The sequence below is a fragment of the Anas platyrhynchos genome, chromosome 24, assembly GCF_047663525.1.
Source record: "Anas platyrhynchos isolate ZD024472 breed Pekin duck chromosome 24, IASCAAS_PekinDuck_T2T, whole genome shotgun sequence".
Lineage (NCBI taxonomy): Eukaryota > Metazoa > Chordata > Aves > Anseriformes > Anatidae > Anas > Anas platyrhynchos.
In genome coordinates, this window is record NC_092610.1 from 1,318,196 (window position 1) to 1,345,261 (window position 27,066).

Sequence of the window (27,066 nt, forward strand, 5' to 3'; positions counted from 1 at the left end):
GCTCGTGCACCGTGCCTGCGTGGTCGGCGCCGGGGGCTCGCGGCAGCACGGTGTGTGAGCAGCCCTCTGCTTTTCTAGGTCATGTCACTGCTGCCTGTGCCGGATGGCGCCTGGCAGCCGGGGCTGTTGGTGACGTGGGGACCGACCCCAGGAGGTGGCCCTGGGGTGGCCGGGCTGTGCCGCGCCGAGCGTCTCGTTGGGGTTTTGGCCGGGTGCTGCTGGCGGATGGGGTGCGAGGAGCTGGTGGCATGGGGCTGGCTCCAGGCCGTGCTCTGGGGAAGCACTGGGGGTGCTGGGGTCACGCAGGGTGGTCGCCTTGGGCTGATCTCTGCCCTGGGAAGGCTGCGGGGTCGGAGCTGGGCAGGGTCTGGGGGGAGCCGGCGCGTGGGCTCGCTTGGCCCCAGCACGGAGGCAGTGGGGAGGAGCGGGGCGGCCGCGGCTGTCGTCACTGCCACTGTCACTGCCGCTCTCGCTTGGCTGCCCTCTGGCCGCCCTCATCGGGGATGCTGGGCGCCCCGCTTCCCAGTGGGGTTCGGTTTGAGCTGCGGGGATGCTGGAGGGAGCCGTGGGGCAGCACCGGGCCCCCTGCGCCGGAGCCTGGCAGTGGTTCCTCCGTGAGGTCTCCCCGGCTGCGCTGTGCACCTTGCCACCACGGGGTTCTGATCCAAGGAGTCTGCAAGAAGCTGGGATGCTACAAATCCGCTCCGTGCCGGAGAGAAAATGGAAACGGAGCCGGCACCGCGCGTGGCTTGCTCTCCAAACGTGGCTGAGGAGCTCCGGGACGCGCTGCCTGCTCCTCCTGCTGCCTCCGGTGCTGCTCAACGCCTACAAGGACTCGAGCCGTGCTCGGCTGGGGCTTCCCGGGGAGCTGCAGCATGCTCGGGGCTCTGCATGGGGTCTGTGGCTTTGTGGAGAGCCCCATCCGGGCACCAACCCCCTGCACAGGGGCACCGCAGCCTGTTGGAGCTGGCTCTGCTGCTGGAGCCATGGGAATGGATGGGTTTTCCATGGGAATGGACGGGATTTCCGTGGGAATGGATGGGTTTTCCTTCACCCGGGCTGTCCCCATCGCTGCTGGGTGACAGATCTGGGGCAGGCCAGCCCCGTCCCCGCTCAGCTGGCTGCGCTGCAGGACGGGCTCCCCCTTTCCCTGCCCAGGAGGAGGAAATGCAACGAACGGGCTGGGCCGGACACACGGCCCCCTCCGAGCTGGCCTGCTTTGACGCCTCGATGCTTCTCCAAGGGAATTTGGACCGAGGCCCTGCAAACTCATTTCCTACCACGCTGCCATCCCCTAATGGGGACGGGGCTGGCTCCAAGCCACCCGGCTCGGTTGCCAAATGTCAGAGGCTCCGCACCTCCTTGGTGCTCGCGAGGGCCGTGGTGCCCCCCCTGCTCTCGGCCCGTCTGTCCCTTCTTGATGCCCTCCAGCAGTGGGACGGATCCAAGCCCGTTCCCCTCCCCGGGGAGCAGCACTTTGGGGGCTTCCATCAGGTTTGGATCCAGCTGAGATGCGGGGCTACAAAAATCCCTCCCTGGCACGAGCGCACGACCAGGCTGCGCCTCCCTGCTGCCAGCCCTGGCACTTGGACCCCCCCCTTCCTCTCCGTATCCTCCTGGAGGCCCCCAGCCCTTCGCATGGTGCCAGGGCAGGAGGGAGCTGGTGGCAGAGGGAGCCGTGGCCGGCGGCGCTGCAGCTGCTTGCAGAAAGCTCTGGGAGAGCAGGGGGAGCAGCCGCAGCCCCTGCGATGCCTGGTTGGGGGCTCAATGCCCCCAGGGACCCCCCAGCTGCTGGGGGGGCAGGCACACGCTGTTCCCTGGCAGAGCGTAATCCCTAATCCCGGCGGAGATTTCGCTGTGCCGTCTCCCGGCCTTGCTTTTGGAGCGGAGTTTTACCAACAGCAGTTAAGTAAAATAAATAAAAGGGCCTGCGCTTGCCAGTGATAGCGGGGCTGAGCCAGTGATTGGCAAACCGGCACCATTAATTAGGGCTCGGCACCGCTGCCAGCCTGCGTGCTTCAGGAAAGGTGGTGGCAGCGAGCCGGGGAAGCCAGCGGGAGAGGGGGAGCGAGCGGGGGAGCGCGGAGACGTGCGGGCAGGGGAGGGGGCAAACGTGGTCCGAGGAGCCGGGGGGGGGTCATGCAGCTCCTGCGGGGAGCCGCGTGGAGAAGCCAGCTCCCTGCCGAGCGCACGTGCGAGTGTGCAGCAGCACGAGCCGCACACCCACGGGTGTGCATGACGCTGGAGGAAGCTGCGTTTTCGGGGGGCGAGGGCTGATGGATGGGATTTTGGTGGAGTTCATCCAGCACATCCGCTCAGAGCGTTAATTAGGGGATGGGGAGGCTCTGCCGGTGCCGGGGGCTCGGTGCCGGGGTCCCTGTGCCAGGAGGATGGGCGCAGGGAGCAGCGGGGCCCAGGAACCCTCGCAGGCGGAGGGACTGACGGCAGAGGCAGCTTTGAAGCTCCCTTTTAACCACGAGCAACGCTCCTGGGGATGGGAGGAGGGCAGGCTCGCCCTGCGGGGGCTCAGCAGGAGCTGTCAGAGCGCTGTGTTTGCCGCCGGCCACCTCTGGGCAGCTGCGAGGTGCTCGGGTGCGATGGAGCGCGCCTGGAGCCCGGCAGCCGTGCGGGTGTGCGTCCATCCTGGCCGTGCCAAGCTGTGCCAAGCTGTGCCGAGCTGAGCCGTGCTGAACCGAGCTGTGCCGAGCTGTGCCGAGCCGTGCCAAGCCGTGCCACCTGCCAGCCTGCTTCTCCCCACGGTGTTGCCTTGCGGCACAGAGCGGAGCTGCTCCCGGTGCTGCAGGACTGCCCGGCCCCTGCTAGCCCTTGCGCCCTTGTCCCGAGCCACCCGAGCCTCCAGAAGTCTCACGGCTCGTATACTTTAGTGAGCCTATTAAAAGAACACTGCCGGGTTAAAAACCGTGTCTCTTAAAACCCAAATCTCCTTTACTTTGCTATTAATCGTTTCTCAGATTATTAATGCCGGCGGGGCTTAGTGCCGCCCGTTGATCGCTTTTGGGGCTGTTTGTTTGTTTCTGCCCTCGCCAGGCTCAGAGGGGCCGCAGCTCCCGGCCCCCTCACCCCAACCCCGGGGCCGCTGGTGCCTGCAGGCTGGGCAGGCTGGAGCTGCCCCAGATCCCCTCCGAATCACCCTAAATGCGAAGATCTTCGGGGAAACAACCTGTTTGTGCGGCGTGAGCACGCCTGGGGCAGTGTGGCGAGGAGCAGTGCCTCCTCCTGCCGTGCTGTGGCTGCTGTGCGGGGAGAGGCGAGCCCCGGCCACATCCTGCAGGTCTCCGGAGCCCGGCTGGATGCGGGCACCCGGCGGCGATGGAGCGGTGCCGCTGCTCCTCCCTCCACGGCGCGGCCGCGAGCCGGGGCTGTCATTCCCTCAGCAGCACTCGCAGGCTCTGTGATGGCTCTTTAAAAGCTTTAATTAAAAACCCAGCCCTCCCCTCAGCCCAGGCGGGGAACAAAGGGAAATGAGAGGGGCTGGAGCAGGCTGCAGCGGGTGGGTGAGCGTGCCAGCAGTGCCAGCCGTGCTGCGGGCAGCAGCAGCAGCAGCAGCAGCAGCTCCTGTGGCCCAGCCGGGCGCTCGGATGCGGCACATCCCTGGGGGCAACCGGGGCCCCCCGAGCCCGCGGCCGCCGGCATGGCGAGGAGCGTGCCGGGAGCTCTCCAACACCAGTGCCGGGGCCGTTTTGGAGCCAGCTGGGCGATGGGCAGCAGGGCCGGGGGCACCGGAGCAGGCGGACGGCGACGCTGCAGGGCACCAGGTCCTCACCGCGGTGCCAGGTAGGGGGAGCGTTGGCTTCAGCCCCGTCCCCCCCCCTTCCCCGAGCCTTTTGGCAGCGCTGACCCCCTGCTAGCCCCCCGCCGGGTCTCTCGGTGCCCCCGCCGCTCGGTTTCTTCTCGGGCCCAGCTTGCAGCTGGGTGAAATATTTTCACTGCAGCAGCGGCAGCAAACGCTGCGGGGAGCGGGGCTGGTGCTGAACGAGCCGAAACGGATTTGAGCGGCTCTTAACGAGCCCCGGCCTTCAGCAGCAGCTGCGGCAGCGCTGCCAGGGCGCATCCTGACCCCGCCGTGGGTTTGGGGTGGGGGAGGCTCCCCGCGGTCCGGAGCTCCTGCCCGGCTCTTTTGGGGTGTTGTGGTTAAACCGCGAGGAGCCCGGGGAGCGCGGCAGCCCGGCTGTGCCGTGGTGGCAGCGGGCGCCGTGCCCCGGGTGGGCAGCGGGGCCGAGCAGCCCCTCTCGCTGCTGCCAGGCGAGGGAAGCAAGCTCCATCTTGTGTCCCTGCCAGGCTGCGGGAGCCCCGTGAGCTGCAGAGCGGCAGCGTGTCCCTGCCTGACCTCCTCCTCCCCCTCCCCTGCTTCCTCCTGCCCCTCCTCCTCCTCCTCCTCCTCCTCCTCCTCGTCCCTAGGCTTCTTGCTCCCCCCCGAGCAGCACAGGGTGGGGATCCTCCGGGGGACCCCAGGTCCTTAATGCTTCAGGAGCCCCAGCAGGGACCTGGTGCAGCTCCAGCCACCCCTTGGCTCCCCGCTTTGGGGGTTCCCCATTGAAGCAGGCTGGAAATGTCCCTAGGAGAGGGGGTTCCCCTTCCCCCCGACCTCCCCTACTTACATCTGGGGTCGCTCCTGGATCCAGCCACCCGCCTGGCTGCTCCCCATGCCACCAGCTCCTCCCTGCCCCTCTGCCTTCCTCCCCGTGCCCACAGGCTGCTGGTGGGGCTGGGTACCCCCCCGGAGCCCCCGCACCATCGGGGTGGCAGGAGCAGCGCCCGCCTGTTGCATGGGAGCTGGGTTATTTTTAGCTCCCTAATGTCCCCGTCGCGGTGCTGGCGCAGGCACAGCCGAGGCTCAGGCTCCCTTCCCATTTTGCAGGGCTGCCAGCGGTACCGGGGCCTCGGCCGGGGGGGATTTGGGATCGGGAGACGTTGCTTTGGGATGGAGAGGAGCCTGGGTTAGCCCCTGTTGAGGGGCCACCTCCCCAACCTCGCTGGCCGCCCCCTGGCCCGCGGAGCGGTGCCGCCACGCGCTTGGTGGCCTTGGCCTCTGTAAAGCCACGCTCTGGTCCCACTTAATAAGGCCACCGCATGCATTATTTTATTAATGAGTTATTAAAAAGCTATCCGCAGTGATGCTGCTGCATACCCGGCGTGCTTCCCAAGAAATACGTGCTTTAACGATCGCTCGCCCCGTGCCGGGCTCTCGCAGCAGGCAGGGGGGGGTGCCCCTCTGTGGGGTGCCCCAAATCATCGCCCCGGGCTCCTCCAAGCACCCACCCTGACCCCGAGCAGCCCCGGGGGGGCAGGAACAGCCCCAGGGCTTTTCATAGCCCGGTCCATGCAGGCCACCTTGGCACAGCCAGGGGACGGGGCTGGGGGCACCCTGGGTGCTGCTCCCACGGTGTCCGGGGCTCGGTGCAGGGTGCTGCCCACCCCGTGCCGGGGACCCCGCGGTGCCGTGGCTCCCGGTAAGCATCTGTCTGTCCGTCTGCCCCTCTGTCTCTTCCCCCCAGGGCAAATGCCATAGGATGACCGCTGCTGGTCCCCTCTTACTGGCTGTGATTTCGTCTGTCCTGTGGCTCACGCGGGGCTTCGACCCGGCTCCCAGCGCCTGCTCAGCCCTGGCCTCCGGCGTCCTGTACGGCTCCTTCTCGCTCAAGGACCTCTTCCCCACCATCTCCTCCGGCTGCTCCTGGACCCTGGAGAACCCCGACCCCACCAAGTACTCGCTGTACCTCCGCTTCAACCGCGAGGAGCAGGTCTGCACCCACTTCTCGCCCATGGTGCTGCCGCTCGACCACTACCTGGCCAACTACACCTGCGACCCGCGCAGTGAGCCCGCCAGCCCCCCGCCCTCCCCGCGGCGGCCGCAGGAGGACGAGGAGAAGGAGGAAGAGGAGGAGGAGGAGGAGGAGGACGAAGCCGAGCTGGAGCTGTGCGAGGGTGCGGGGCCCTTCACCTTCCTGCACTTCGACAAGAACTTCGTGCAGCTCTGCCTGGCGGCCGAGCCCGAGGCGGCGCCGCGCCTGCTGGCCCCCCAAGCCCTGGAATTTCGTTTCGTGGAGGTGCTGCTCATCAACAACAACAACTCCAGCCAGTTCACCTGCAGCGTGCTGTGCCGCTGGCTCGAGGAGTGCCTGCAGGCACCCGGCACCCGCCGCTGCGGCCTCACCCACGCCGGCTGCAGCTGCCAGGCGGAGAGCCCCCCGGCACCGCGCCGCAACGGCTCCGGGCACGGCGCCCGCACCCCAACCCCGCTGCCCCCCGCTGCCACCGCCCCCACTGAGCGCTGCTGCCCCCCCGAGCTGCATTCTGAGAATGCCAACGGGTTCGACCTGCCCGAGGTGCCGCACGGTGAGTGGTGGTGCCGGGGAGGGGAGCCCAGGGGTTGGGGGGCTCCCCTGCTCCGTGCAGGCTGCTCCGCTGCGCAGGAGGGGGCAGGGGGGGTGCTGTGTGCGTGGTGGAGCCATCACAGGATCATAGAAACACAGAATTATAGAATTATAGAATATCCTGAGCAGGAAGGGACCCCTAAGGACCCTCGGGTCCAACTCCTGGCACCACACCTGCTCCTGCACCCCCCCTGGCACAGCACGGAGCCGTGCGCTTCTCACGGAGCCGGGGAGCTGCACACGGGGTGAATCCTGCCCGTGCCTGCCCCCAGCTCGGGGTGCAGCCCCCCCCCCGAGCAGCAGGCAGGCTCAGCAGAGCTCTCCATGCCCCCGCACCGGTCCCTGCTCTGTGCCACGGCTGCTTTAGCACAGCCCCAGGGCTGCTGGGCTGACCGGGAGCGGGAGCAGGAGCAGGAGCGCTGTCACTCTGCATTGCTGGAGACGAGGAAAACAATTTGCAGGTAAAATGACCCCTTCCCATGGCAAATTACCCTTGACTGCTGCAGCCCGGGCGCTTGTTATTCCAGGCAGGATGTGGCGGCACGGCACGGCCGGGCTGTTAACCAGGCGGAATGAAGCCATTTGCTCATTACCAAATTGCAGGAGCCTCGAGTGCGAAGAAAGCAGCCGCGCTCGCCCGTGGGCACCGGGCAGCGAGCCGCCGCACCCCGGGGTGTCCCTGCTGGCCCCGGGGGGCACACATCTGCCCAGATGTTCCCCCCAGGCAGTGCCCCAGGGCTGCAATCCCCAGCTCAGCTGTTCCTGGTCTTTATCCGGGGCGATGCTGTTCCCAGCGGGTGAGGTGGCGGCGCTGGGCTGCGTGTCTGTATAATTTCATTGGGTTTTAGCATTTGCTTCAGGAGCTAAATGTCATTATGGGCAGATCCCCCGAATAAATCCCCGGTCCGTTTCAGCTGCGTGCTTATAAATCGCCTCATCCCGAGGGGAGCTTCTTGATCTGATTTTTTTCCTCCCCTTTTTTTTTTCCCCTTTAAGTGCAACCCTGCGGGGAGGATTAAGAGCTCAGGGCCGGGCCCAGGTGCCATCCCTGGGCTCAGCCTCGCTCCCCTTCTGCCCGGGGGTGCTATGGGGGCTGGCTCCTGCTGCGCCCTGCATTGGCAGCGGGTGATATCCTCTGATATTGCTTCCCGGGGGGGGGTCTGCACCTCCTGGGGGTGTTACCAGCAGCGAGCGTGGCTCCAAGAGGGGTGCTGGGGCCACCCTGGGGTGCCGAGCCACCCGCGGGCTCTCCACGCAGCGGCACGGCAGCGGGCTGCAGGGGCGGCAGCCAAGCTCCTGCTCCTGCCCAAATTACGTTTGACATTCAATTAAAAGCCCGAGGCACCCAGAGGTAACGAGTTATTGCAGGCGGATCCACGGGGGGCGATTCAGTGGCCTCGGCTGCTCTCGGCACCCCCCACACCGTGCGCCCCCCGATAACCCCCCGGGGCTGGAGCACAGAGCGCCCTTCATGGCAGCGAGGGGGGGGCCCGGGGCTCCCACCTGGCCTCCCCCTGGCCCCCCGGGGGGGAAAAAAGGGCTCCTTTCAGGGCGGCAGCCAGGGCTGGGGGCTGAATGGCGCCTGTGAGCCGAGCCTTGGCGGGCGCCCAGCGCTGATCTCACCGGCTCTCCTCCGCCGAGCGCCGCAGCCGAGCGGGGGCTGGCGCCCACCCAGCAGCTCCCCGGCCTCCCCGCTCCCACCCTGGTGATGCTGGGGGGTCCCCAACCCCGGTGCTGTCCCCTCTGTGCCTGGAGGGGGGGGGACGCACGGCCACGTGCAGCGTTGCACCCGGTGGGCACCCAGTTTGTGCAGGTGGGTGTAGGGTCGGGGCGTTGTGGGGTGATTTGGGGCGCATTGTCCCCGTGCTGTCTGTGTCCAGCTCCCTGAGTTTTTGGGGACCCCTCCCAGGTCCCAGCCCTACAGCTTTGGGGCTGGCTCGGGGCCGTGTTGCCCCTTGCACCAAAGCCCCAGCCCCTCAGAAAGCAGCCACCAGGGCGGTGATGCCAGGACGGGGCTTGAGGGGATGCAGCAACCAAGGGGGACAAACGGGGGTCCCCAGGAGGACACCCCTTCCCTCAAAGCTGTGCTGTGGGGCACGGCGAGGGGCTCCGGGGCAGGACCCTGGGTGGGTGCCGGGGATGGCTGCAGGCAGGGCCGTGGCGCAGGCGCAGTGCGGTGACAGCCGGGGATTTAGTGCCCTCCCTGGGAAATTGGATTTGGTGCCTGTCGAACACGGCTGGGGAGAGCGGCCTCGTATATCCTCTGGATTTATGGCTGCCCCCAGGCTCCGGCGGTGACGGGCGTAATTCTGCCACGCTGCTCATGGGGACGGGTGGCTCCGTGGCGAGCTCGGCACCGTGGACGGAGAGGACCTGGGGGCAGCCCCCGGCACCCCCCACAGCCCTTGTGGGGTGCCCCGAGAGGAGCCGAGGGACGCAGCCGCCCCGTCCGTGGAGGAGCCCGAGGAGGGTGCCGGGTTTGGGCAGGGTCACTCCGAGCTGAAGGCAAAAGTCGGTAAATTTGGGTCTGTTTTACAGCACCAATAATTGTCAGCGCAGTCCGTGCTCCTGCCTGGGGCTCGTATTTCACCTGTGTGTGATACAAAGGGGGCCGCAGCCTGCCCAGGGCACGGCTCGGTGCCCCCCGCCCGTGCCAGGTGTCCCCGTGTCACCTCCCTCCATCCCTCGGGGACATCACCGTGCCCTGCTGGCTGTGCCGGGGCAGCTCAGCGAGGTGCTTCGGGCTCCGTGTGCTGCCTGCCCGCCCTCTGCGATGCCCGGGGGGGACACAGGTGCTGTCTGGGGGGGGGACACGGGTGCTGCCCGGCCCCAATGTCACCGCACCGTGCCCGGGAGCGTGTCGGTGTCCTGGGGACGAGGGACACGGGGGTGGTCCCGGGGGGCCGGGCAGGAGGAAGGCAGGGAAGGTTGCCCCCTGCGCCCGCAGCGCGTGCCTCTCCGCCGAGCCCTCCACATGCCAGTTAATTTCACGCCAAGTGCTCTTGATGGATCTCTTGTTATTTTTGGTGAGCTGAGCCATAAATTTGTGCCACCTCACTGCAGCAATCTGTTAAGTGGGGACGGGAGAGCACCGCTGCGCTCCGCTAGCCGCGTGCCACGGGGGCGCGGGCACCCCAGGGCGCACCGGGGACGGGGGTACCCTAAAGTGCACGGGTTTATTCCAGCCCAAATCCCCAAAATGCAGCAGCTGGCAGAGCTGTGATGTGTTTTGGGGGGGGTGACGAGTGTGCTGGGCCATCTCTCGCCTTCAGGAAGCCACGTGGCATCCCTGTCCCAACCTTAAAACATCCCTTGGCTCGCAGCATCACGGTCCCATTCCTGCCCCGTGCCCGCTCTCACCAGAGCCCTTCTCTCTTCCAGGCAATGCGGTTGAGGAGAACCAGAAGGTGAAAACCCAGTGGCCCCGGTCGGCGGACGAGCCGGGGGTCTACATGGCCCAGACAGGTACCGGGGACGGGGGCAGGGGGTGCTGGGCTCGGCTGTGGGCAGGGCGGCGGAGACAGAGTGACTTCCTTTGCTTCCTGCCCACGGACTGACTTAATTTGCTCCGTTTATACATTTTTATTTTTTTTTTCCCTTTGCACCTTCCTCCGAGGGTTGTAAAGCAGGCAAAAAAAAAAAAATCCATTAATTGTTTCGTTCAAATGTATTTATTTGGCAAATTCATCTGGGTAATTTGAGCGTGCCGCTACCCCTCCCCAGCACCCCCTGATTTATGGGTCGAGGGCTCGCAGGCGAGAGGGGAGATGGATGGCCCGGGGCCGGGCCGTGTGCCTGGCATGCCGATCTGCTCCCCGCTGCGCTCAGCTGCTCCGGGGTCCTGAGGTGCTGGGCAGGGCCACGGGGCCACCTCGGCCACCCCAAACACCAGCCCTGGCCCCCAGCCCTGCTCAGCGGGCTGTGCTGGTTCCCAGCCCCGTTTCCAGCCTGGCCAGGGGGAAGCAGGACCCCCGTGGGGTGAACGGCCCCGTCCCGAGCCCCCGCCTCGCCCTGGGCTTCCCGTGTGGCGCAGAGCCGCCGGTGGGCACGGGCACCTCGGTGGGAGCAGAGTCCATCTGCGGGACAAACCCTCCCCTTCAGAGCCCTTCCCTGTGTCTTCCTTTTTAATTTAAGCTGAGGGCCTTTTCCTCTGCCCTGTCCAAGGGCTTCAGATGGATCATCAAGCTTAATCAGAGCCAGGTGCTTGGAAATGTCAGCACCGCGGCTGCGCGGCGAGGGCGAGCGGTGCCGCCTGTGCTGGGCTCCTTTGGGCACCCGGGGGTTGCCCAGGACCCTGTCCCGGGTCACATCCTGCACCCAGGGCCCTGTGCTGGGCCAGATTCTGTGCTTGGGGTCCCTACTCCAGGTTTGGAGGGCGGCAGCACCGTGCTGGGGGCTCCTTCGCCCTGCCTGCGCCCTCGGTGCCGCGGCACCCTCGGCACCTCGTCCTCGCTGCTCCCGGTGCCGGTGGGGACCCCGCGGGCTCCCCGGGCAGCCCCCAGCCCTCACCCCACGTCTCCCCCCAGGGGACCCCGCGGCCGAGGAGTGGTCCCAGTGGAGCGTCTGCTCCCTGACGTGCGGGCAGGGCTCCCAGGTGCGGACGCGCTCCTGCGTCTCCTCTCCCTACGGCACGCTGTGCAGTGGGCTGCTGCGCGAGACAAGGACCTGCAACAACACGGCCACCTGCCCAGGTACCGGGGGGCACGGAGGGGGTTTTCAGGGCCGGGATGGGGGTGGGGGACACGTGGGGACATGTGCTTGCGTGGGGGTCTCTCGGTGGCGTGGAAAGTGGGGGTGCCTGGGGGCGCGCAGGGAGGGTGGCTTCATGCGGTGGGGGCAGCAGGAGCCCAGCAGCTCTCCCCCCATTTTGTCACCTCCCCTGCTGTGGCAGCCCTCGGGGGTCTGTGGGGGGAGGCACCTGCAGGATGTGCCCCCGTGCCCTGTGTGCCTTGCCCTGCTCCTCTTCATCCTCATCCCCAGAGGATGCCGAGAACCTCGGGGCTTCCCCGGGGAAGTTTGGAGCTGGGGCAGAGGCAGGGGCTGGGCCTGTGCCGTGGGGCTGGGGCCAGGGGGACTCGTGCGGGGCAGGAGGTGGCCGAGCTGCTCCAGCACGGTCCTGAGCAGGGGGGCGAGCAGGATGGACGCCTGTGATGCTGGTGATGGACACCAGCAGTGCCCTGCCTGTCTGTCTGTCTGCCCACAGCGGGGTCCGTGTGTCCTGTGTGGGACTGCGGGGACCGGTGGGACCTCGGGGTGCAGCCGGGCCACCCCGTCCAGGAGTTGCTGGGGGGCTTTGCACCCCATAACACGTGGATGCTCCCCTCGGTGTGGGGCTGCTGGGGCCATCTCGGCTCGCAGAGCATCCTTTAGGACGCCTGGGAACCCCAAGTGCTTCCCAAGTGAGCTGAGCTTGTGAGTGCCACACGTGCAGGGGCTGTGCCGGGGCGAAAGAGGCTGTGCCAGGGCGAGCGCCAGCACCACCGGTGCCTGCTTGGGGCCTTTGGGGCGTGAAGATGGGGAAGGAGCCGGTGCCGCAGGGCGAGGAGGGGAGCGGGGACCATGCCCAGCCCTGCCGCAGAGCCGCGACCGCGGGCACGAGGGGTCTGCGCTGCCCAGGGACCCCTTTGGTGCCAGGAGGGAGGTGCAGGGGAGGCTGCAGCCCCCTGTGGGGCCGTGCCGTGACGGCGCTGTGCTGTGTTGCAGTTCACGGCGCGTGGGAGGAGTGGTCCCCGTGGAGCCTGTGCTCGGTGACCTGCGGGCGAGGGGCCAGGACCAGGACGCGGCGGTGCGTGGCCCCGCGGCACGGAGGGAAAGCCTGCGAGGGCCCCGAGCTGCAGGCCAAGCCCTGCAATATCGCGACCTGCCCGGGTCAGTACCGCTCCCCCCCTCTCCCCCTGCTCCCTCCCGGCCGCGTCCCCACCCTGGGACGGCCGGGGAAAGCCACGAGCCGGGGAGCCAGGGCTTTGCTCCCGGTGCGGGGGCTGCAGTGGCACACGGGACGGGCGCTACGGCCGCTGTGGCACCGCCACAGGGACCTGGCACAGCCCAGGGGCACAGGGGGGCGATGGCACGGGCTGCACCCTCCTGCCCCTATGGAGAACCAGCTCCGTTGGCCGAGCAGGGGGACCTGGAGCCCCCCACCACGGGCAGGAGGGGACAGCCCCGGGGCGTGCTGGCAGCTGGGGTGGCGCGGGGACGTTGTGGGGCACCGGGAGGGGTTGTGGGGTCTGTGTGTGCGCGGGTGGCAGCGCCGTCACTGTTTCTTCATTCTCCTGGCACGGTCCCAGCCGGGGGGGCTGTTTTGGGGCTGGAGGCTGCAGGGGCATCCCGCGTGCAGCCTGGCGAGGCTGGAGGTGGGCTGGGGGCACGAGGAGCAGGGGAGCCCCTGGGCTCAGGGTGCACCCACCCTGCAGCAGCTGTGGCAGGGCCGTGTCCCCGTGGCACGGGGCTCTTGCCGTGCACCCTGCCTGCCCGCAGAGCCGCTGCCAGAGCCACAGAAGCTCCATCAGCTCCTTCCCCACCTGCCCCGGCCCCCACAGCAGCGCTGGGGCTCTGGGGTTTGGCATGGAGCAGCTCTGGGGGCTCACAGCGGGTCCCATGGGGGCTCACTTGATGGTGCTGGGCACTGTGGTGCTGTAGGATCAGCCGCTGTGGGGCCGGGGGGGCTGGTCCCGGTGACGGGACCCCCTTGGTTGGGTCAGGGCTGGGCACTGCCCGCTCCGGGTTTCGGCACGTGGGGCCGGCACGTGGCTAGGCTGGACCCGTTGCACAGGGAGTGGGGGGCATGGGCGGTGGGGAGACGGTGCCACCGGCCCTATTTGGGGGGGGGCACACTGATGCCACTGTCTCGTTGTCCCCGCAGTGGAAGGGCAGTGGCTGGAGTGGGGCGCCTGGAGCCGCTGCTCCGTCACCTGCGCCAACGGCACACAGCAGCGCACGCGCAAGTGCAGCGTCTCGGCCCACGGCTGGGCAGAGTGCCGGGGGGCCCACGCCGACGCCCGCGAGTGCTCCAACCCCACGTGTCCCAGTAAGGCCCCGCGCGCTGGGGAGGGAGGGGGGGAATGAGGCTGGGGGGGGGGGCACGGCACGGTGCGTCATGGCACGGCGCGTCGTGGCACGGCACATCGGATCACAGCCGGGCTGTGAGTCTGCCTTAAAGCTGATGTGGTGTCACCCGTGGTGATGCCGGGCTGCTGGCACCTTGGGGTGTCACCGTTTGGTGCCACCGTCACCGATGCCAGGCTCATGGCACCCTGCGCTGGCACCCTTTGGTGTCACTGGTGGTGACGTGGTGGTGCCGGTGGTGCCAGCGACCGCCCCCTTTGTGCCGGTCGCTGCCCCCAGACGTGTCCCAGCTGGAGGAGGAGGTGTCTGTGCTGGGCGTCCCTGCTGGCTCCCAGCCCTGTGCTGGGGGCTGTGGGGAGCTGTCGGTGCCCGGGGGCTGCAGCTCCTGGTGTGCTCTGGGTGTGCGAGCTCTGCGAGCTCTTGTGCACGTGCCCGGGGCAGCTCGGTGCCCGTCCCACCGCCCTGCTGCCTCCTGGGGTGCAGGGATGGGGACACGGGGCACAGGGAGTCAGCCAAGGGGCAGACCCCGTCCTCCTCCTGCCCTTCAGTCACTGGCACAGAGGGAGGTGGGGGCTGCCCCGTGCCAGGGTGCCCTTGTGCTGCTGCACGGGGGCGTTGGTCTGGTTGGAAGGAGATTTTAAGCCATCGATCCGGGGATTTAATCCCCGCGGAGCTTTCCACCCGCGGCACGGCGAGCAGCCGCAGCACGGCCCCACCAGCCCTGCCCCGTCCCTATCCCCCACCCACCCACCCACCACGCCGAGCCGGCTGTCCCACAGCCGGGAGCCCCCACCGTGTCCCTGCCCCGCAGCCGACAGCAAGTGGGGCCCCTGGAACCACTGGAGCCTCTGCTCCAAGACCTGCGACACGGGCTGGCAGCGCCGCTTCCGCATGTGCGAGGGCACCGGCGTGCAGGGCTACCCCTGCGAGGGCACGGGCGAGGAGGTGAAGACCTGCAACGAGAAGAAGTGCCCAGGTACGGGGCAGCCCCCGGCGCCCTCCCCCGGTGCCCGTGCTGCCCCTGACCCCCCCCGTCTCGCCCCCCAGCCTACCACGAGATGTGCAAGGACGAGTACGTCATGCTGATGACCTGGAAGAAAACCGCCGCCGGGGACGTCATCTACAACAAGTGTCCCCCCAACGCCACGGGTGAGGGGCATGGGGAGGGTGGTCCCCAACCAGTTCCCCCACTGGGGAAGCTGCAGGGGACCGGGTGGAGGTGGGTGATGGGGTGATGGGGACGTGGCTCCTGTGCTGGCCTCGAGCCCCCCCCCCTGCCCCTTGTGTCCCACACAGGGTCCGCCAGCCGCCGGTGCCTGCTGAGCCCCCACGGGGTCGCGTACTGGGGTGTGCCCAGCTTCGCCCGCTGCATCTCCCACGAGTACCGATACTTACATCTCTCAGTAGGTGCACGCTCTGGCACGGCCCCCCCCCGTCCCCAGGGGTCCCCAGCCCCTGCTGCCCTCCCCTGCTGTCCCCAGCCGGGGCAGGGACCCCCTCGCCATTCCCTGGGAGGGGTTAATTCATTGCCCTGGGGGTGCTGGCACCAGTTGGGTGCCACGTGGGGACACAGACAGGTCCCCGGGTAGGGCTGGGAGGGAGGACAGCGTCCTGCAGCTGCAAGGGGACCCCAAACCCGCTGCGTCCTCAGGATGTGGCTCTCGGGATGGGAAGGACCCCCCCAAACCCTCATATCCCACTGCTGCCCAAATCTTTGCAATTAACTCCGCAGTGGCCCTGGCTCTGGGCACGGCGAGGGGTTGGGGGCACGGAGCACCTCGGGGGGTGCTGGCAGCGGGGTGACACCCGTGTCCCCCCCCCTATCCAAGCTGCGGGAGCACCTGGCCAAGGGGCAGCGGGTGCTGGCGGGCGAGGGCATGTCGCAGGTGGTGCGGAGCCTGCTGGAGCTCATGGCCCGCAAGACCTACTACAGCGGGGACCTGCTCTTCTCCGTGGAGATCCTGCGCAACGTCACCGACACCTTCAAGAGGGCCACCTACACCCCGTCCTCCGAGGACGTGCAGGTACCGAGCCGGGGACCTGGTGGAGGGGGAGCACCCCGGGGAGAGGGGGTGGCAGCGGTCGGTCCCCCCCCCCCAGCCCCGCTGACCCCCGTCCCCGCAGCGCTTCTTCCAGGTGGTGAGCTACATGGTGGACGCGGAGAACCGGGACAAGTGGGAGGACGCGCAGCAGGTGAGGGGCGAGGGGCTCGGGTGGGCAGCCGGGGTGGCCACGGTGTGTGCGTGCCCCCCACCGTGGACACCCCCCCCGAGCTGCTCACCCTCCCGCAGGTCTCTCCCGGCTCCGTGCACCTGATGAAGGTGGTGGAGGACTTCATCCACCTGGTGGGGGACGCGCTGAAGGCTTTCCAGAGCTCCCTCATCGTCACCGACAACCTGGGTGAGCGGCGGGGCGCACGGGGGGGCGCAGGAGGGGCGCGGGGAGCCGGCTGCTGACCCCCGCTGTGCCCCGGCAGTGATCAGCATCCAGCGCGAGCCCGTCTCCGCCGTCTCCAGCGACATCAACTTCCCCATGAAGGGGCGCCGGGGCATGAAGGACTGGGCGCGCAGCTCCGAGGACAAACTCTTCATCCCCCGGGAGGTGCTGAGCCTCGCCTCCGCCGGTACGGGTGCACGGCACCGTCACGTGGCGCACGCACCCAGGGCCACGTGTGTGAGTGCCTGGGTGTGCATGCCTGGAGCTGTGCACACGCGTGTGAGCGTGCACCTCAAAGAGGTTGTGTGCGGATGGGGGTGTGTGTGTGTGAGCGTGAGGCTCTGGGTGTGCGTGGGGGCAGGTTTGTGGTTGGCACATCTGGAAGGGTGCGTGCGTGTGTGAGTGTGAGCACACGGGTGGCATCCTGCCAGCCCTCGGTTCTGCAGCTCCGGGTGCCAGCACCCGTGCCGGAGGGGCGCGTGGCCTCGCCCCCATGCCCGGAGCAGCCCCGTGGGCCTGCCCGTGTCTGTGTTTGCTCGCCGGGTGCACTTGTGCCACGCGTGCCCCCCGTGCGTGTGCTGGTGCTGTCTCCGCGCCGCTCCCCTCCCTTCCCCTCTCCCTGCAGAGCTGGACGAGTCGTCCCACTTCGTCATCGGGGCCGTGCTGTACCGCACGCTGGGGCTCATCCTGCCCCCTCCCAGGTGAGTGGGGCCGCCCCGCCGTCCCCATAGAGTGTCCCCCCCCATCCCTGTGACAGCCGCTGCCCCCTCCCCGCAGGGCCCCCCTGGCCGTCACCTCCAAGGTGCTGACGGTGACCGTGCGCCCGCCGACCAAGCCTGCCGAGCCCCTGGTGCTGGTGGAGCTGTCCCACGTCATCAACGTGCGTGTCCCCTCCTCACCGCTCCTGTCCCAGCGCTCCGAGGGCACCGGGGAGCCGGGCAGGTCCCCGGGGGGGGTGCCAAAACCCCCCTGGGGGCTGGCAGCAGGCAGCGGGCACGCTGCTCACCCCCCCGTCTGTCCGCAGGGCACGTCCCACCCGCAGTGCGTCACCTGGGACTACTCCAGGACGTGAGTGGGGTTTTGGGGGGCAGCGTGGGGAGCCCCACTGAGGGGGGGGCAATGCTGGGAGATGGGGCAGGGCTGTCCCCGTGCCTGGGTGGCACCGAGTCCCCGGGGGAGGGATGTGCACGTGGCCGAGCCCCCCCCCAGCTGCGGGGTGATGATCCGGGTATCGATTTGCTCCCGCCTGCCAGATGCAATTTATTAGCACGGGGCTGTGGCAGCAGAGAGGGAAAGTAGGGCACGGCACGGGGGGGGTGCTGAGGGGTGGGGGGCAGCGCCTGCGGGTGCTCTGTGCCTCGGGGTCACCGGTGCAGCCCTGCGGGGAGCTGGGGGCATCTCAGAGTGGATCCTGTAGGGACAGAGAGGAGTGGGGCTGTGCTGAGCGTGGTGGGGCGCAGCCTGTTGGGGACACACGTCCCAGACCGAGGTCCCCATCCCCTGTGGCTGCGTCCCCACGGGGGTCCCCATCCTGGCATTGTCCCGTGAAGGGGTGGCCCAGGAGCCTTTACCCCGAAGGTTTGGCTTTGCAGAGGGTCCCTGTGCCAGGCGCAGGAGACCCCTGGGACTGCCTCAACCCCCCCGGCACTGCCCCAGCCCCGCTCCATCCCCACCAGCCTCCCCCTGGGCCTGGCCCCCTCCCTCCTGCGGTTTCAGTTTGCCCCCCCCAGCCTGGATGGGATGATTAGGGACCAAGGCTCGGTGCCACACAGCTCCCCGGGGAGGGGGGGGATCAGCACCTCGGGCCCTGCTGCGGGCTCAGGGCAGCCCCCCGGGCCGGGGGCAGCGAAGGGTTAAGCGAGGGGCTGCGTTTGGGTCTGATCACTTCAAATTGCTCGCTCTCCCTCGCTCTCTCGTCCCATTAATCAGGGATCCTGGCTTGGGAAACTGGGACACGGAGAGCTGCCAAACCCTGGAGACCCTCCCGGCGCACACCAAATGCCAGTGCCGCCAGCTCGCCACCTTCGCCGTCCTCGCCCAGCTGCCCAGGGACCTGGTAGGGGACGGGGGTGGCACACGGGGGGGGACACCAGGGGTGGGGGGCACTCCCTGGGCTGAGGTGGGGGTCCCGGGGCAGGGTGGCGTGCGTAGGGGCTGCAGGGACACGGGTGGCACGGGGGGGATGTCAGACTTTGGGGGCTCCCCAAGGAGGGGACCCCTGCGCCCCCGGCACCCTGAGGGTGCTGTGGGGAGGGGGTGGTGCTGCAGGGCTCCGGATTGAGGAGGGGTCAGAGCCACATGGCCCCGGGCCCCCCCCCCCCCATTGCTATTCCACCCACATCCCCCGTTGGCATGGAGATGGGCACGGGGCCCCGGGAAGGCGCCTCGGCCGCACCACTGCTCGTCCCCCTCCATTGGCACACAGGGGGGGTCCCCAGCCTGGAGGGACAGAGGGGCACGGCAGGGGGCAGGGAGCAGCCACAGGGGGGGCTGGGCTCAGCCTCGCCCCCCCCTCTAATTCCCTGCCAGGCCATGGACCCCTCGGGCACCCCCTCGGTGCCGCTGATGATCGGCTGCGCCGTCTCCTGCATGGCCCTGCTGACCCTGCTGGTGATCTACGCTGCCTTCTGGAGGTGACAACCCCGGGTGGCTCTGGGGACAGTGGGGACCCCGGGGGGGGCGTGAGAGATGTGGGGAGGGGGCACGAAGGGGGACACGGCGTGAGGAAAAGCTGAGCTCAGCGTGGTTACGAGCAGCGTGCAGGGAAGGGACGCGGGGTGGGAGAGGTGCCCCGGCCGTGCGCTGCTGTCCCAGGGGGGGACACGGGGTGAGGGGGGGGACACGGGACGAGGAGGGGATGGCCCCATGCTCTGCCCCCCCCCAGGTTCATCAAGTCGGAGCGCTCCATCATCCTGCTCAACTTCTGCGTCTCCATCCTGGCCTCCAACATCCTCATCCTCGTGGGGCAATCCCAGATGCTCAGCAAGGTGGGCGCCGCGCCACGGGCTGGGGAGGGTGGGGGGGGTCCGAGCCCCTTGGGGAACGGGGGGTGCAGTGGGGGGGGCTTCTCCCAGGGGCAGATTGGGTCGGGATTAACTCAATCTCGGGATTAAACTCCCTGCGTGGCGGCGGCTTTGGCACAAGCCCCGGCGTGGCGTGGGAGGTTAACTGGTGCGTGGCCGTGCCGCATCCCCGGCGCAGGGCGTGTGCACCATGACGGCCGCCTTCCTCCACTTCTTCTTCCTCTCCTCCTTCTGCTGGGTGCTGACGGAGGCCTGGCAGTCCTACCTGGCGGTGATCGGCCGGATCCGGACACGCCTGGTCAGGAAGCGCTTCCTCTGCTTGGGATGGGGTAAGGGGGCAGGGGGGCGTAAGGGGGGGGCAGGCACCGCGCACCCTTCCCAATACCCAAATCCCTCCCAGGGAAACCGAGGCACAGGGGGAGCGCAGACTCCGTACCCCCCACCCCGCCTGGCGCCTTGGATGTGGTGCCTGCGCCGTGGGGAGCTGCCAAAAGGGTCCTGCTCTCTGTCCCCATCCTTTAGGGGTGTCCTGGGGGGGGGTCACAGCGCCGCTGCCCCCCCCCTGCAGCTCGGCCCCCGTCTCCCCTCCCTCCTCCAGGTTTGCCAGCCCTCGTGGTCGCCGTCTCCGTCGGCTTCACGCGGACCAAAGGCTACGGGACGGCGAGCTAGTACGTGGGGCTGGGGGGTGCGGGAGCGTGGTGGCAGCGATGTAGGGTCAGGGGATGGGGATATTTAGCAGGGGGTGTCCCGTCCCCCCCCCACATCGACCCCTGACACCCCCGGTCCCCGCAGCTGCTGGCTCTCACTGGAGGGCGGTCTGCTCTACGCCTTCGTGGGACCCGCTGCCGTCATTGTGCTGGTAGGCTGCCCCCCCCAGACCCCAAACCCACCCCACAAAGCTCCCCCTTAGCTCAGGGGGGGTTCTAACCCCGGCTCTGCACCCCCCCTTACCCCCCCCCCCCAGGTGAACATGCTGGTCGGCATCATCGTGTTCAACAAGCTCATGTCCCGCGACGGCATTTCAGATAAGTCCAAAAAGCAGCGAGCTGGGTGAGTGCCCTGCGCCCCCCCGGGGCTGTGCCGGGGCCACCGCGGAGCCCCCTCCCCTGCCGTGGGGTCTGGGGGGGGGCGGAGGGGGGGGGCAGCCGTGGGGGTCCCTCGGGAACGGGGGCTGAGCACGGGGCAGACTTCACCACACCAGTGGGCGGTGGGACCAAGCCCAGCGCAGCCACAGCTGCTTACTGGGGGCTACTGGGGAGGGGGGGGGACACACAGCAGATGGGGAGGGGGCGGCCACCCCGTGCGTCCCCCAGGGCTGGGGGGAGCCACTCGCTGCGGACCCCCCCGCACCACCAGGGGAGGGGGCTGAGCCCACCCGCCCGTCCCGGCTGCCGCTTGGCCACCCCCGCTCACCATTAACTGCTGTGCCCCCCCCCCCGACTAACCCGGCTCTTTCTCTCTCTTTTTTTTTCTCCCCCCCCCATTTGCTTTCTGCCCCTGTCTGTCCGTCCATCCATCCATCCATCCGTCCATCCATCCCCATCCTGCCCCCCCCCGGCCTTGCTGTTCCCTCCTCGCCTGCCTCCCCCGCGTGGCCCGGTCCTGGCCGCGGGGCGCTGGGGGGGTTTTTTTTTTTTTTGCGTGGTGGTGGTGGTGGTGGTGGTGGGGGCGCGTAGCTCCAAGCCCCCCCCCTGCGGCAACCTGCTGCTGAAATGCACCAAGTGCGGCGTGGTGTCCAGCGCGGCCATGACCTCCGCCACCGCCAGCAATGCCATGTTAGTGCCCCCCCCCACCCCACCCCGAGCACAGCCTGACACCGGAATTTTGGGGAGGGGGAGGGGGGTGTGGGGGGGTCCTGGTGGGGTGAGGAGAAGGGGTTCAGGTGGGCTCTGGGCATCCCCTTTCCTCCTGGGGATTGGGGTCGGGGGTCCCGTGGGCAGGCAGGGAGAAGGCTGAGTGCTCGGGGCGGCCCCCCCCCGGGTGTGGGGGGCACACGCGTGTCCCCCCCCCACCCCCCCGCAGCCATCACGCCCGCATGGCTTCCCGCAGGGTCACCTCATCGCCGCCGCCGGGGTGCGGGGGGGCTCAGCCCCTCCTGCCCGGGGTGGGGGGGAGCGGGGAGGGCAGGATGAGGGGGGGGGGGTGATGGGAGCATCCCCGGGACCCCTTTGGTGGCATGTGAGCCCCCCCCCCCCGGGTGCTGGCTGTGACACTGCCACCCCCAGCAGCCTGCTGGCCACGCTGCCAGGGGGTTGGGCTTTGGGGTTTGGGTCCCCAAAAGCAGGGCTGAAACCCCCCTTCTGCTGGCTGGGGGGGGGCTGGGGGTCACCCCACAGCCCCCCAGCACCGCTGTGGGTCCGGGTGTGCAGGATGGGGACACGCAGAGCCCCCGTCCCCCCCACCCCAACGCGGGCAGCGCCGCCAGCACCCAGCCAGCGCCGGCACGGGGATGCGGAGCAAGAGAGGGGGGGACACTCGGTGCCAGGGGGATTTTGGGCACCGGGCTCTGTGCCATGCACGCGTGGGCTCCCTGGGGGTGAGGGGGGGGTCTCGGGGCTGTGCCGGGGATGCCCCCGTGGTGGGCTCACCCCCGGCCCTCTCTCCCTGCCCCAGGGCATCGCTGTGGAGCTCCTGCGTGGTTCTGCCTCTGCTGGCGCTGACCTGGATGTCGGCCGTGCTCGCCATGACCGACCGGCGCTCCATCCTCTTCCAGGTCCTCTTCGCCGTCTTCAATTCCGTCCAGGGCTTCGTCATCATCACCGTGCACGGCTTCCTGCGCCGAGAGGTGGGGCGGGGGCACTGGGGGGGGAGTGGACGGGATGGGCAGGGACCCCCGGCTTATGGGGCAGGGACCCCTCCGGCTTATGGGGTGTGCGGAGCAGGGGGGGACCCCCGGGCGCAGAGGCCGTGACCGGCTGTGTCCCCCCCCGCAGGTCCAGGACGTGGTGAAGTGCCAGGTGGGGGGGTGCAGGGGCGAGGAGAACGAAAACTCCCCCGACTCCTGCAAGAACGGGCAGGTGCAGATCCTGGTGAGTGCGGCAGCGCCGGCGCGGAGCGGGGCAGGGCCCCCTGCACGCCCTGCTGCTCCCGGGGCTGCCCAAGATGCATTCACTTCCCCGCCTCTCTCTCTCTCTCTCTCTTTTTTTCCTCTCCTCCTCTCTCTCTCTGTCTCCCTTTTTCCCCCTCTTTCTGTGTTTTTATAGACAGATTTTGAAAAGGACGTTGACCTGGCGTGCCAGACAGGTGAGGTCCCCCGGGAAGGTGCTGGGGATGGGGACGCACGGGGATGGGGACACGGTGGTGGTGCCGCTCCTGCCTGCCCCTCCAGTTTGTGGGGTGGGTGCCGTGCCAGCACACGGGGGTCTCGGTGCCCCGAGGGCTTGCACGGTGCCCACTCCGACCCGCTGCCTGCCCACAGTGCTGTTCAAGGAGGTGAACACCTGCAACCCCGCCACCATCACCGGCACCTTGTCCCGCATCTCCCTGGACGGAGACGAAGACCCCAAGCTCAACACCACCTCGGAGGGCGGCCTGGGTTTCTCCAGCCTGCCGGGCAACATCCCCGCGCCCAGCATCCTGGTGCAGGTGCCCAAGATGCCCCCCAACGTGGTGGCCGAGCTGGGCGAGCCCCCGGCGCAACCGGTGGGGCTAGAGGCGCAGGGCCCCGTGTACCTGTGCACCGAGAGCAGCTTGAGACCCGTGGACTACGGCTGGCTGCGCGCCCCGGAGCCACCCCGGGAGAGCGACTACATGGTGCTGCCGCGCCGCAGCGCCAGCCTCAAGCCCTTCCAGCGGGACGAGGGGCAGCTGGAGGAGGGGGCCCCCGGCGGGAAGGGGCGGCCGGCGGGCGAGGGGGACGCCTACCCCAGCTTCATCTCGGTGGAGCACGTCAACGTGAACCTGAGCCAGCCCTACGGGACGGTGAAGCACCCCTACGGGCTGCAGTTCAAGCAGCACCCCACAGTGCGCCAGATCCTGGCCTCGGAGCTGTCGGAGCGCAGCCGCACCATGCCCCGCACCGTCCCCGGCTCTGCCATGAAAGTGGGGTCCCTAGAGGTGAGCGGGGGGGCCCTGGGGAGCAGGGGGATGGGGTGGGGGCCTGCTGCTGGGCTGGGGGCGTGCATGGGGCTGGGAGCACCTTGGAGAGTGTGCACAGCTTGTGTGCGCAGGGTTGCCGAGGTGCCCTGCTCCCTGTGCTTGCTGCCTGGCATCCCATAACCTGCTCGGGGCTGGCTCGGCTCTGCCTGGGGCTGCTGGGCTCCTCCCCGGCCCTGCAAGGACTTTTCCCCTTTTCCCTTTTTTTCTCCTCCTCCTCCCCGCTGCTCCGGCCCCGTGCACCCCCTGCCAGAGGAAGAGGTTGCGGTACTCCGACCTGGATTTCGAGGTGAGCCGCGCAGCTGTGGCACCGGGCACGGGGGGGGGGGGGTGCCCACGGGCTGGCCCCGGCTCTGTCCTGAGCGGGGCTGGGGGAGCAGAAACCAAGCTCTGAGGAGGTTTACACCAGGCCATAAAAAAGCATTGGCTTTTGATTAAAATGCCAGCACGGGGTGGGAGAGTTGTAGCTGGCTTTATGGGAGGAGACGGAGCGTGGCAGCGGGGACTTTGTGTCCCCACGTGGCCCGGGGATGGGGTCAGGGATGGGGACAGGGATGGGATCAGGGTGTGTGGGCACAAACCGACATCCGTGGGCCCTGCTCTCGCCCTGCAGAAGGTGATGCACACGCGGAAGCGCCACTCCGAGCTCTACCACGAGCTCAACCAGAAGTTCCACACGCTGGACCGGTACCGGGCCCCCGCTGCCGGCACCTCCAAGGTGAGGTCCTGGGGGGGGGGGGGGGGGTCGCATCCTGCCCGGCTTCCCCCTTTGCATGAACCGGGGTGCTCGGGGCGGGATGGGGGGAGCTGGAGCTGAGCACCACGTCTTGTCCCCAGCGAGAGAAGCGGTGGAGCGTCTCCTCGGGCGGCGGGGAGAAGAGCGCGGCCACGGTGAGTGCCGGAGCCTGGACGGGGCTGGATGGACGTGGGGGGCTGTGCCCCAGAGCTGGGGGTCCGGGGCCGTGCTCTGCAACCCCAATTTATCCCGCAGGATGGGGCCAGCCCCGATGCGCAGCAGCCTCCGGCCGCGCCGCCCAAGCCCTGGAGCACGTTCAAGGCCATGACCCTGGGCTCCCTGCCCAGCGCCCACCGCGACCGCCTGGAGCTGCGCTGCGCCGACTGGGAGGGGCCCTGCGCCGGCCTGGATGGGGCCGACGGCGACTTCCAGACGGAGGTGTGAGCGGGGAACCCGGCGCCCTGCCCACTGCCACCTTCACCCGGGGGCACCCCGCAGCAGGAGCAGCCCGGAGACGCCGCCTTTTGCTCCGTCCTCCTCCTCCTCCTCACTCCGGGATGGGGGGGTCCCCGCCTGTGGCCGTGCGGTTCCTCCTCCCCGCTGCTCCCCCTCTCGGGATTTGGGTGCGGAGGGGGCCACGCGCACCCCCACGCACCCTCACCGATCACTTGCGCACCCGCTCGGCACCCGCCCGGCCGCCCAGGCCCTGGCATCTCCGTTTTTTTTCTACCGGGACGTTTCTTCACGCAGTGCACCGTGTGCACGCGCGCGCGCGCGGCGGCCCCGGGCACCCCGTGGCCGGGCGCCTTCGCCCCGTGGCCGCCCCCCTCCCAGCCGTCCCCACCGTCCCCCCGTCTCCCCCCCCCTCTTCCACGGGGCAGGTGCTGTCGTTGTTGGAAATAAAAGTTCACTCTCTGTGGTGCCGTGGGGCCACGGCCACCGCCTGCTGCTTCGTGTGCCACGCGCCGGGATGGGGACGGGGACAGGGTGACGGCCACCCCGTGGGGACCTGGGTCCCCAGCACCCATCCTGCTGGCTGGAGATGAGACTGCTCCCATGCGCTGCTGGGCAAAGGAAGCATGGTGTTGCAGGAGCTGAGCGGTAAATTACACGGTAATTAATCTGTGAGTACCTTCGGAGGCAATTAACCTGCAATTGAAGAGGGAACGTGGGGCGCCTAGCGCTGCTTCGGGGCTGAATGAAGCGGGGACCCAGGGTCTCCATAAGGACGCTGCCCCGTTTGGGCTGGTGGCCCCCGAGGTGCTGGTTTGCTCCTCACCTCCGTGGCGGTGCTGTGCGGGGCTCTTCAGCTCCCCCCCCCAGCTCCCCCAGCCTCCCAGTACCCCACCAGCTGCTTACTGGTTCCCACTGGTGCGTGGCCAGCAGCGGAGTGGTGCCAGGCAGGGAGTGGCTGCAGGCACAGGCGATGCGCACCCAAACGCCCCCAGCCCCTCCCCAAAACAAGGGTCTCTCCTTGGCCCCTGGCTGCCCCATCCTGCGCTAATTGCACAGCCCAGCTCATCCCAGTGCAGCCCAGTTTGGGACTGGGTGCTGGAGGCTGCAGCGCTGGGAGCAGGGAAGCAGTGAGCCGGCGCTGGGCTGGGGCCAGCTCCAGTTGTGCAACATCTGGGGGCCACTGGCGGCACTGGGGGGGGGGATCGGGGCTGGGGCAGGGGCTCGGGGCTGCAGCAGGGGCTCAGCTGTGGGGCTGGGGCTGGGGCTGAGCCCCCCGGGATGGGGCTGGGGGCTCTGCTTTCCACTTGGTGCTGCTCTCTGCTCTCTTGGCCAGCGCTCCTTTTGCTAAGAATAGCAGCCGCCCGTTCCTTGGGAGCCTTCTCTGCCTCCAGCCCGTCCCGTGCTTCGGGGGGGGGGGGGAACCCAGGGCCGGCCCCCGCTCCCTTCTTTCCCTCCCCATCCCGCCGCAAGAAGCAGCGTCAGGGTTTCCTGGGGCATCTGGTGGCAATTAGCAGCCTTTATTACTCATGGAGACGCCATATGCGGTGAGGGAACCGAGCCCGCCCCAGCGGCGCAGGATCCTGGGGGGACGGGGAGCGGGCTGGGGGGGTTCATGGTGCTGGCAGCCGTCTATGGGGTGAGGGATGCACAAGGGAGGGGGTCACCAGCGGTGGGCAGGGGGTTTGTGGCTCCGGGAGGTGCCCAGAGGTTGGGGGCAGCGGGCCCAAAGCTGGGTGCTTGTGGGGGGAATTTGGGGGGGGGAGCAGAGCAGGTTGGAGAGCGCCGGAGCCATTTTCCATCTGCAGCTTCCATCTGAGCCGCTGCGCTCCACAGAGCCGCTCCCCCTGCCAAAAAAACGCTGGGTTTTGGGGGGCGGAAACGATGGAGAAAACACTCAGCGGGCGGCACGGAAAGTTCCTCGCCTGGCTTCCCGGCACCTCCTTCCCGGCGCATCCACCAAAAAAAGGGGAAAGCTGCTGCTGCGTTAGTGCTGCTGCTGCTGCTTCCAGTGCTGCTGGAAAGAAGCCCCCTGAGCTGCTTCCTTCCCAGAAAACGTTGGAATTTGATTTTTTTTTTGTGCCCAAACCGGTGCCTGAATCCCCGCCGAGCCGCAGGAATTCCCTCCTGCGCCCGGCGTGCCTGCGCTGTGCGGGGCTGCGGGAGCGAGGCCGAGCCGCGGGATGCCCCAAGCCCCGGCAAATTGTCTCAAGGTTTTTGGAAATTGCAGGGCTCTGTCTCCGGATCGGGTTTCTTGGCCGCTGGCGCTGCTGTTTCTTGGAAATTCAGCTTGCCTCGGCATTTTCCATGGCGGGCCGGGGGGCAGGGGCCCACGGTCTTTTCCCATCCTTGCTCCCCGTGCCTGTTCCCGTCCCCCCTGGGCACGGCCAGGATGGGGCCCAGTGCTGAGGAGCTCAGGTTTCTGCTCCGGGAGCTGATTTCGGGGAGAATTTGGCAGAGCTAGGCAAGAAACCAGCCCTGAGCCCGCACCCAGTGCTGGGGGAGCAGGATCCGGACTGGGCTGGGGTCTCTGCACTGGGGTCCCTGTGTGCCACCAGTATGACAACCTGCTGGAGGGGGAAACTGAGGCACGGGAGGAGCAGTGCGAGGGATGGTGGCCAGCCCCAAAGCGACTCGCAGCTGAATTTGGGGGTGCCGGCTGTACTGGCATCACCTGGGGGTGAGAGGGGGGGGTGAGGCTGCCCCTCGAGACCCCGCAGTGCCCACCACAAGGTTCACAAACCCTACTCCTGCTCCTGCTCCTGCTCCTGCTCGCGCCCGGCGCTTGGCACTGCCGGGAGGCCTTGAACGGCGAAGATCTCCGGGTGAATAATTGTCCAATAAAAAGGAATTATAAAAGTTT

The 27,066-nt window shown here is 68.4% G+C and overlaps 1 protein-coding gene across 8 annotated transcripts in view; it reads left to right on the forward strand.

The window, feature by feature from the left end:
- Positions 1-27,066, forward strand: part of ADGRB2 (adhesion G protein-coupled receptor B2) — an 84,812-nt gene extending 57,746 nt beyond the window's left edge. For 2 of the 8 annotated variants that reach the window (XM_072027486.1, XM_072027487.1), the window contains exons 2-32: positions 5,517-6,357; positions 9,777-9,860; positions 10,922-11,086; positions 12,099-12,263; positions 13,258-13,422; positions 14,272-14,436; positions 14,508-14,609; positions 14,757-14,863; positions 15,290-15,484; positions 15,585-15,653; positions 15,752-15,860; positions 15,937-16,083; positions 16,522-16,597; positions 16,674-16,776; positions 16,921-16,964; positions 17,826-17,952; positions 18,426-18,529; positions 18,781-18,883; positions 19,098-19,248; positions 19,518-19,587; positions 19,712-19,778; positions 19,884-19,969; positions 20,596-20,694; positions 21,533-21,704; positions 21,853-21,948; positions 22,123-22,162; positions 22,338-22,975; positions 23,268-23,303; positions 23,628-23,732; positions 23,852-23,905; positions 24,006-27,066. In XM_072027486.1, the coding sequence (XP_071883587.1) occupies positions 5,532-6,357; positions 9,777-9,860; positions 10,922-11,086; positions 12,099-12,263; positions 13,258-13,422; positions 14,272-14,436; positions 14,508-14,609; positions 14,757-14,863; positions 15,290-15,484; positions 15,585-15,653; positions 15,752-15,860; positions 15,937-16,083; positions 16,522-16,597; positions 16,674-16,776; positions 16,921-16,964; positions 17,826-17,952; positions 18,426-18,529; positions 18,781-18,883; positions 19,098-19,248; positions 19,518-19,587; positions 19,712-19,778; positions 19,884-19,969; positions 20,596-20,694; positions 21,533-21,704; positions 21,853-21,948; positions 22,123-22,162; positions 22,338-22,975; positions 23,268-23,303; positions 23,628-23,732; positions 23,852-23,905; positions 24,006-24,194 (4,659 nt within the window). In that variant the 5' untranslated portion in view covers positions 5,517-5,531 and the 3' untranslated portion in view covers positions 24,195-27,066. Of the gene's footprint in view, positions 1-1,964; positions 3,796-5,516; positions 6,358-8,592; positions 8,911-9,776; positions 9,861-10,921; positions 11,087-12,098; positions 12,264-13,257; positions 13,423-14,271; positions 14,437-14,507; positions 14,610-14,756; positions 14,864-15,289; positions 15,485-15,584; positions 15,654-15,751; positions 15,861-15,936; positions 16,084-16,521; positions 16,598-16,673; positions 16,777-16,920; positions 16,965-17,825; positions 17,953-18,425; positions 18,530-18,780; positions 18,884-19,097; positions 19,249-19,517; positions 19,588-19,711; positions 19,779-19,883; positions 19,970-20,595; positions 20,695-21,532; positions 21,705-21,852; positions 21,949-22,122; positions 22,163-22,337; positions 22,976-23,267; positions 23,304-23,627; positions 23,733-23,851; positions 23,906-24,005 lie in introns of those variants that run through there. The other 6 variants (XM_038167327.2, XM_072027492.1, XM_072027488.1 and 3 more) reach the window with 6 other exon arrangements.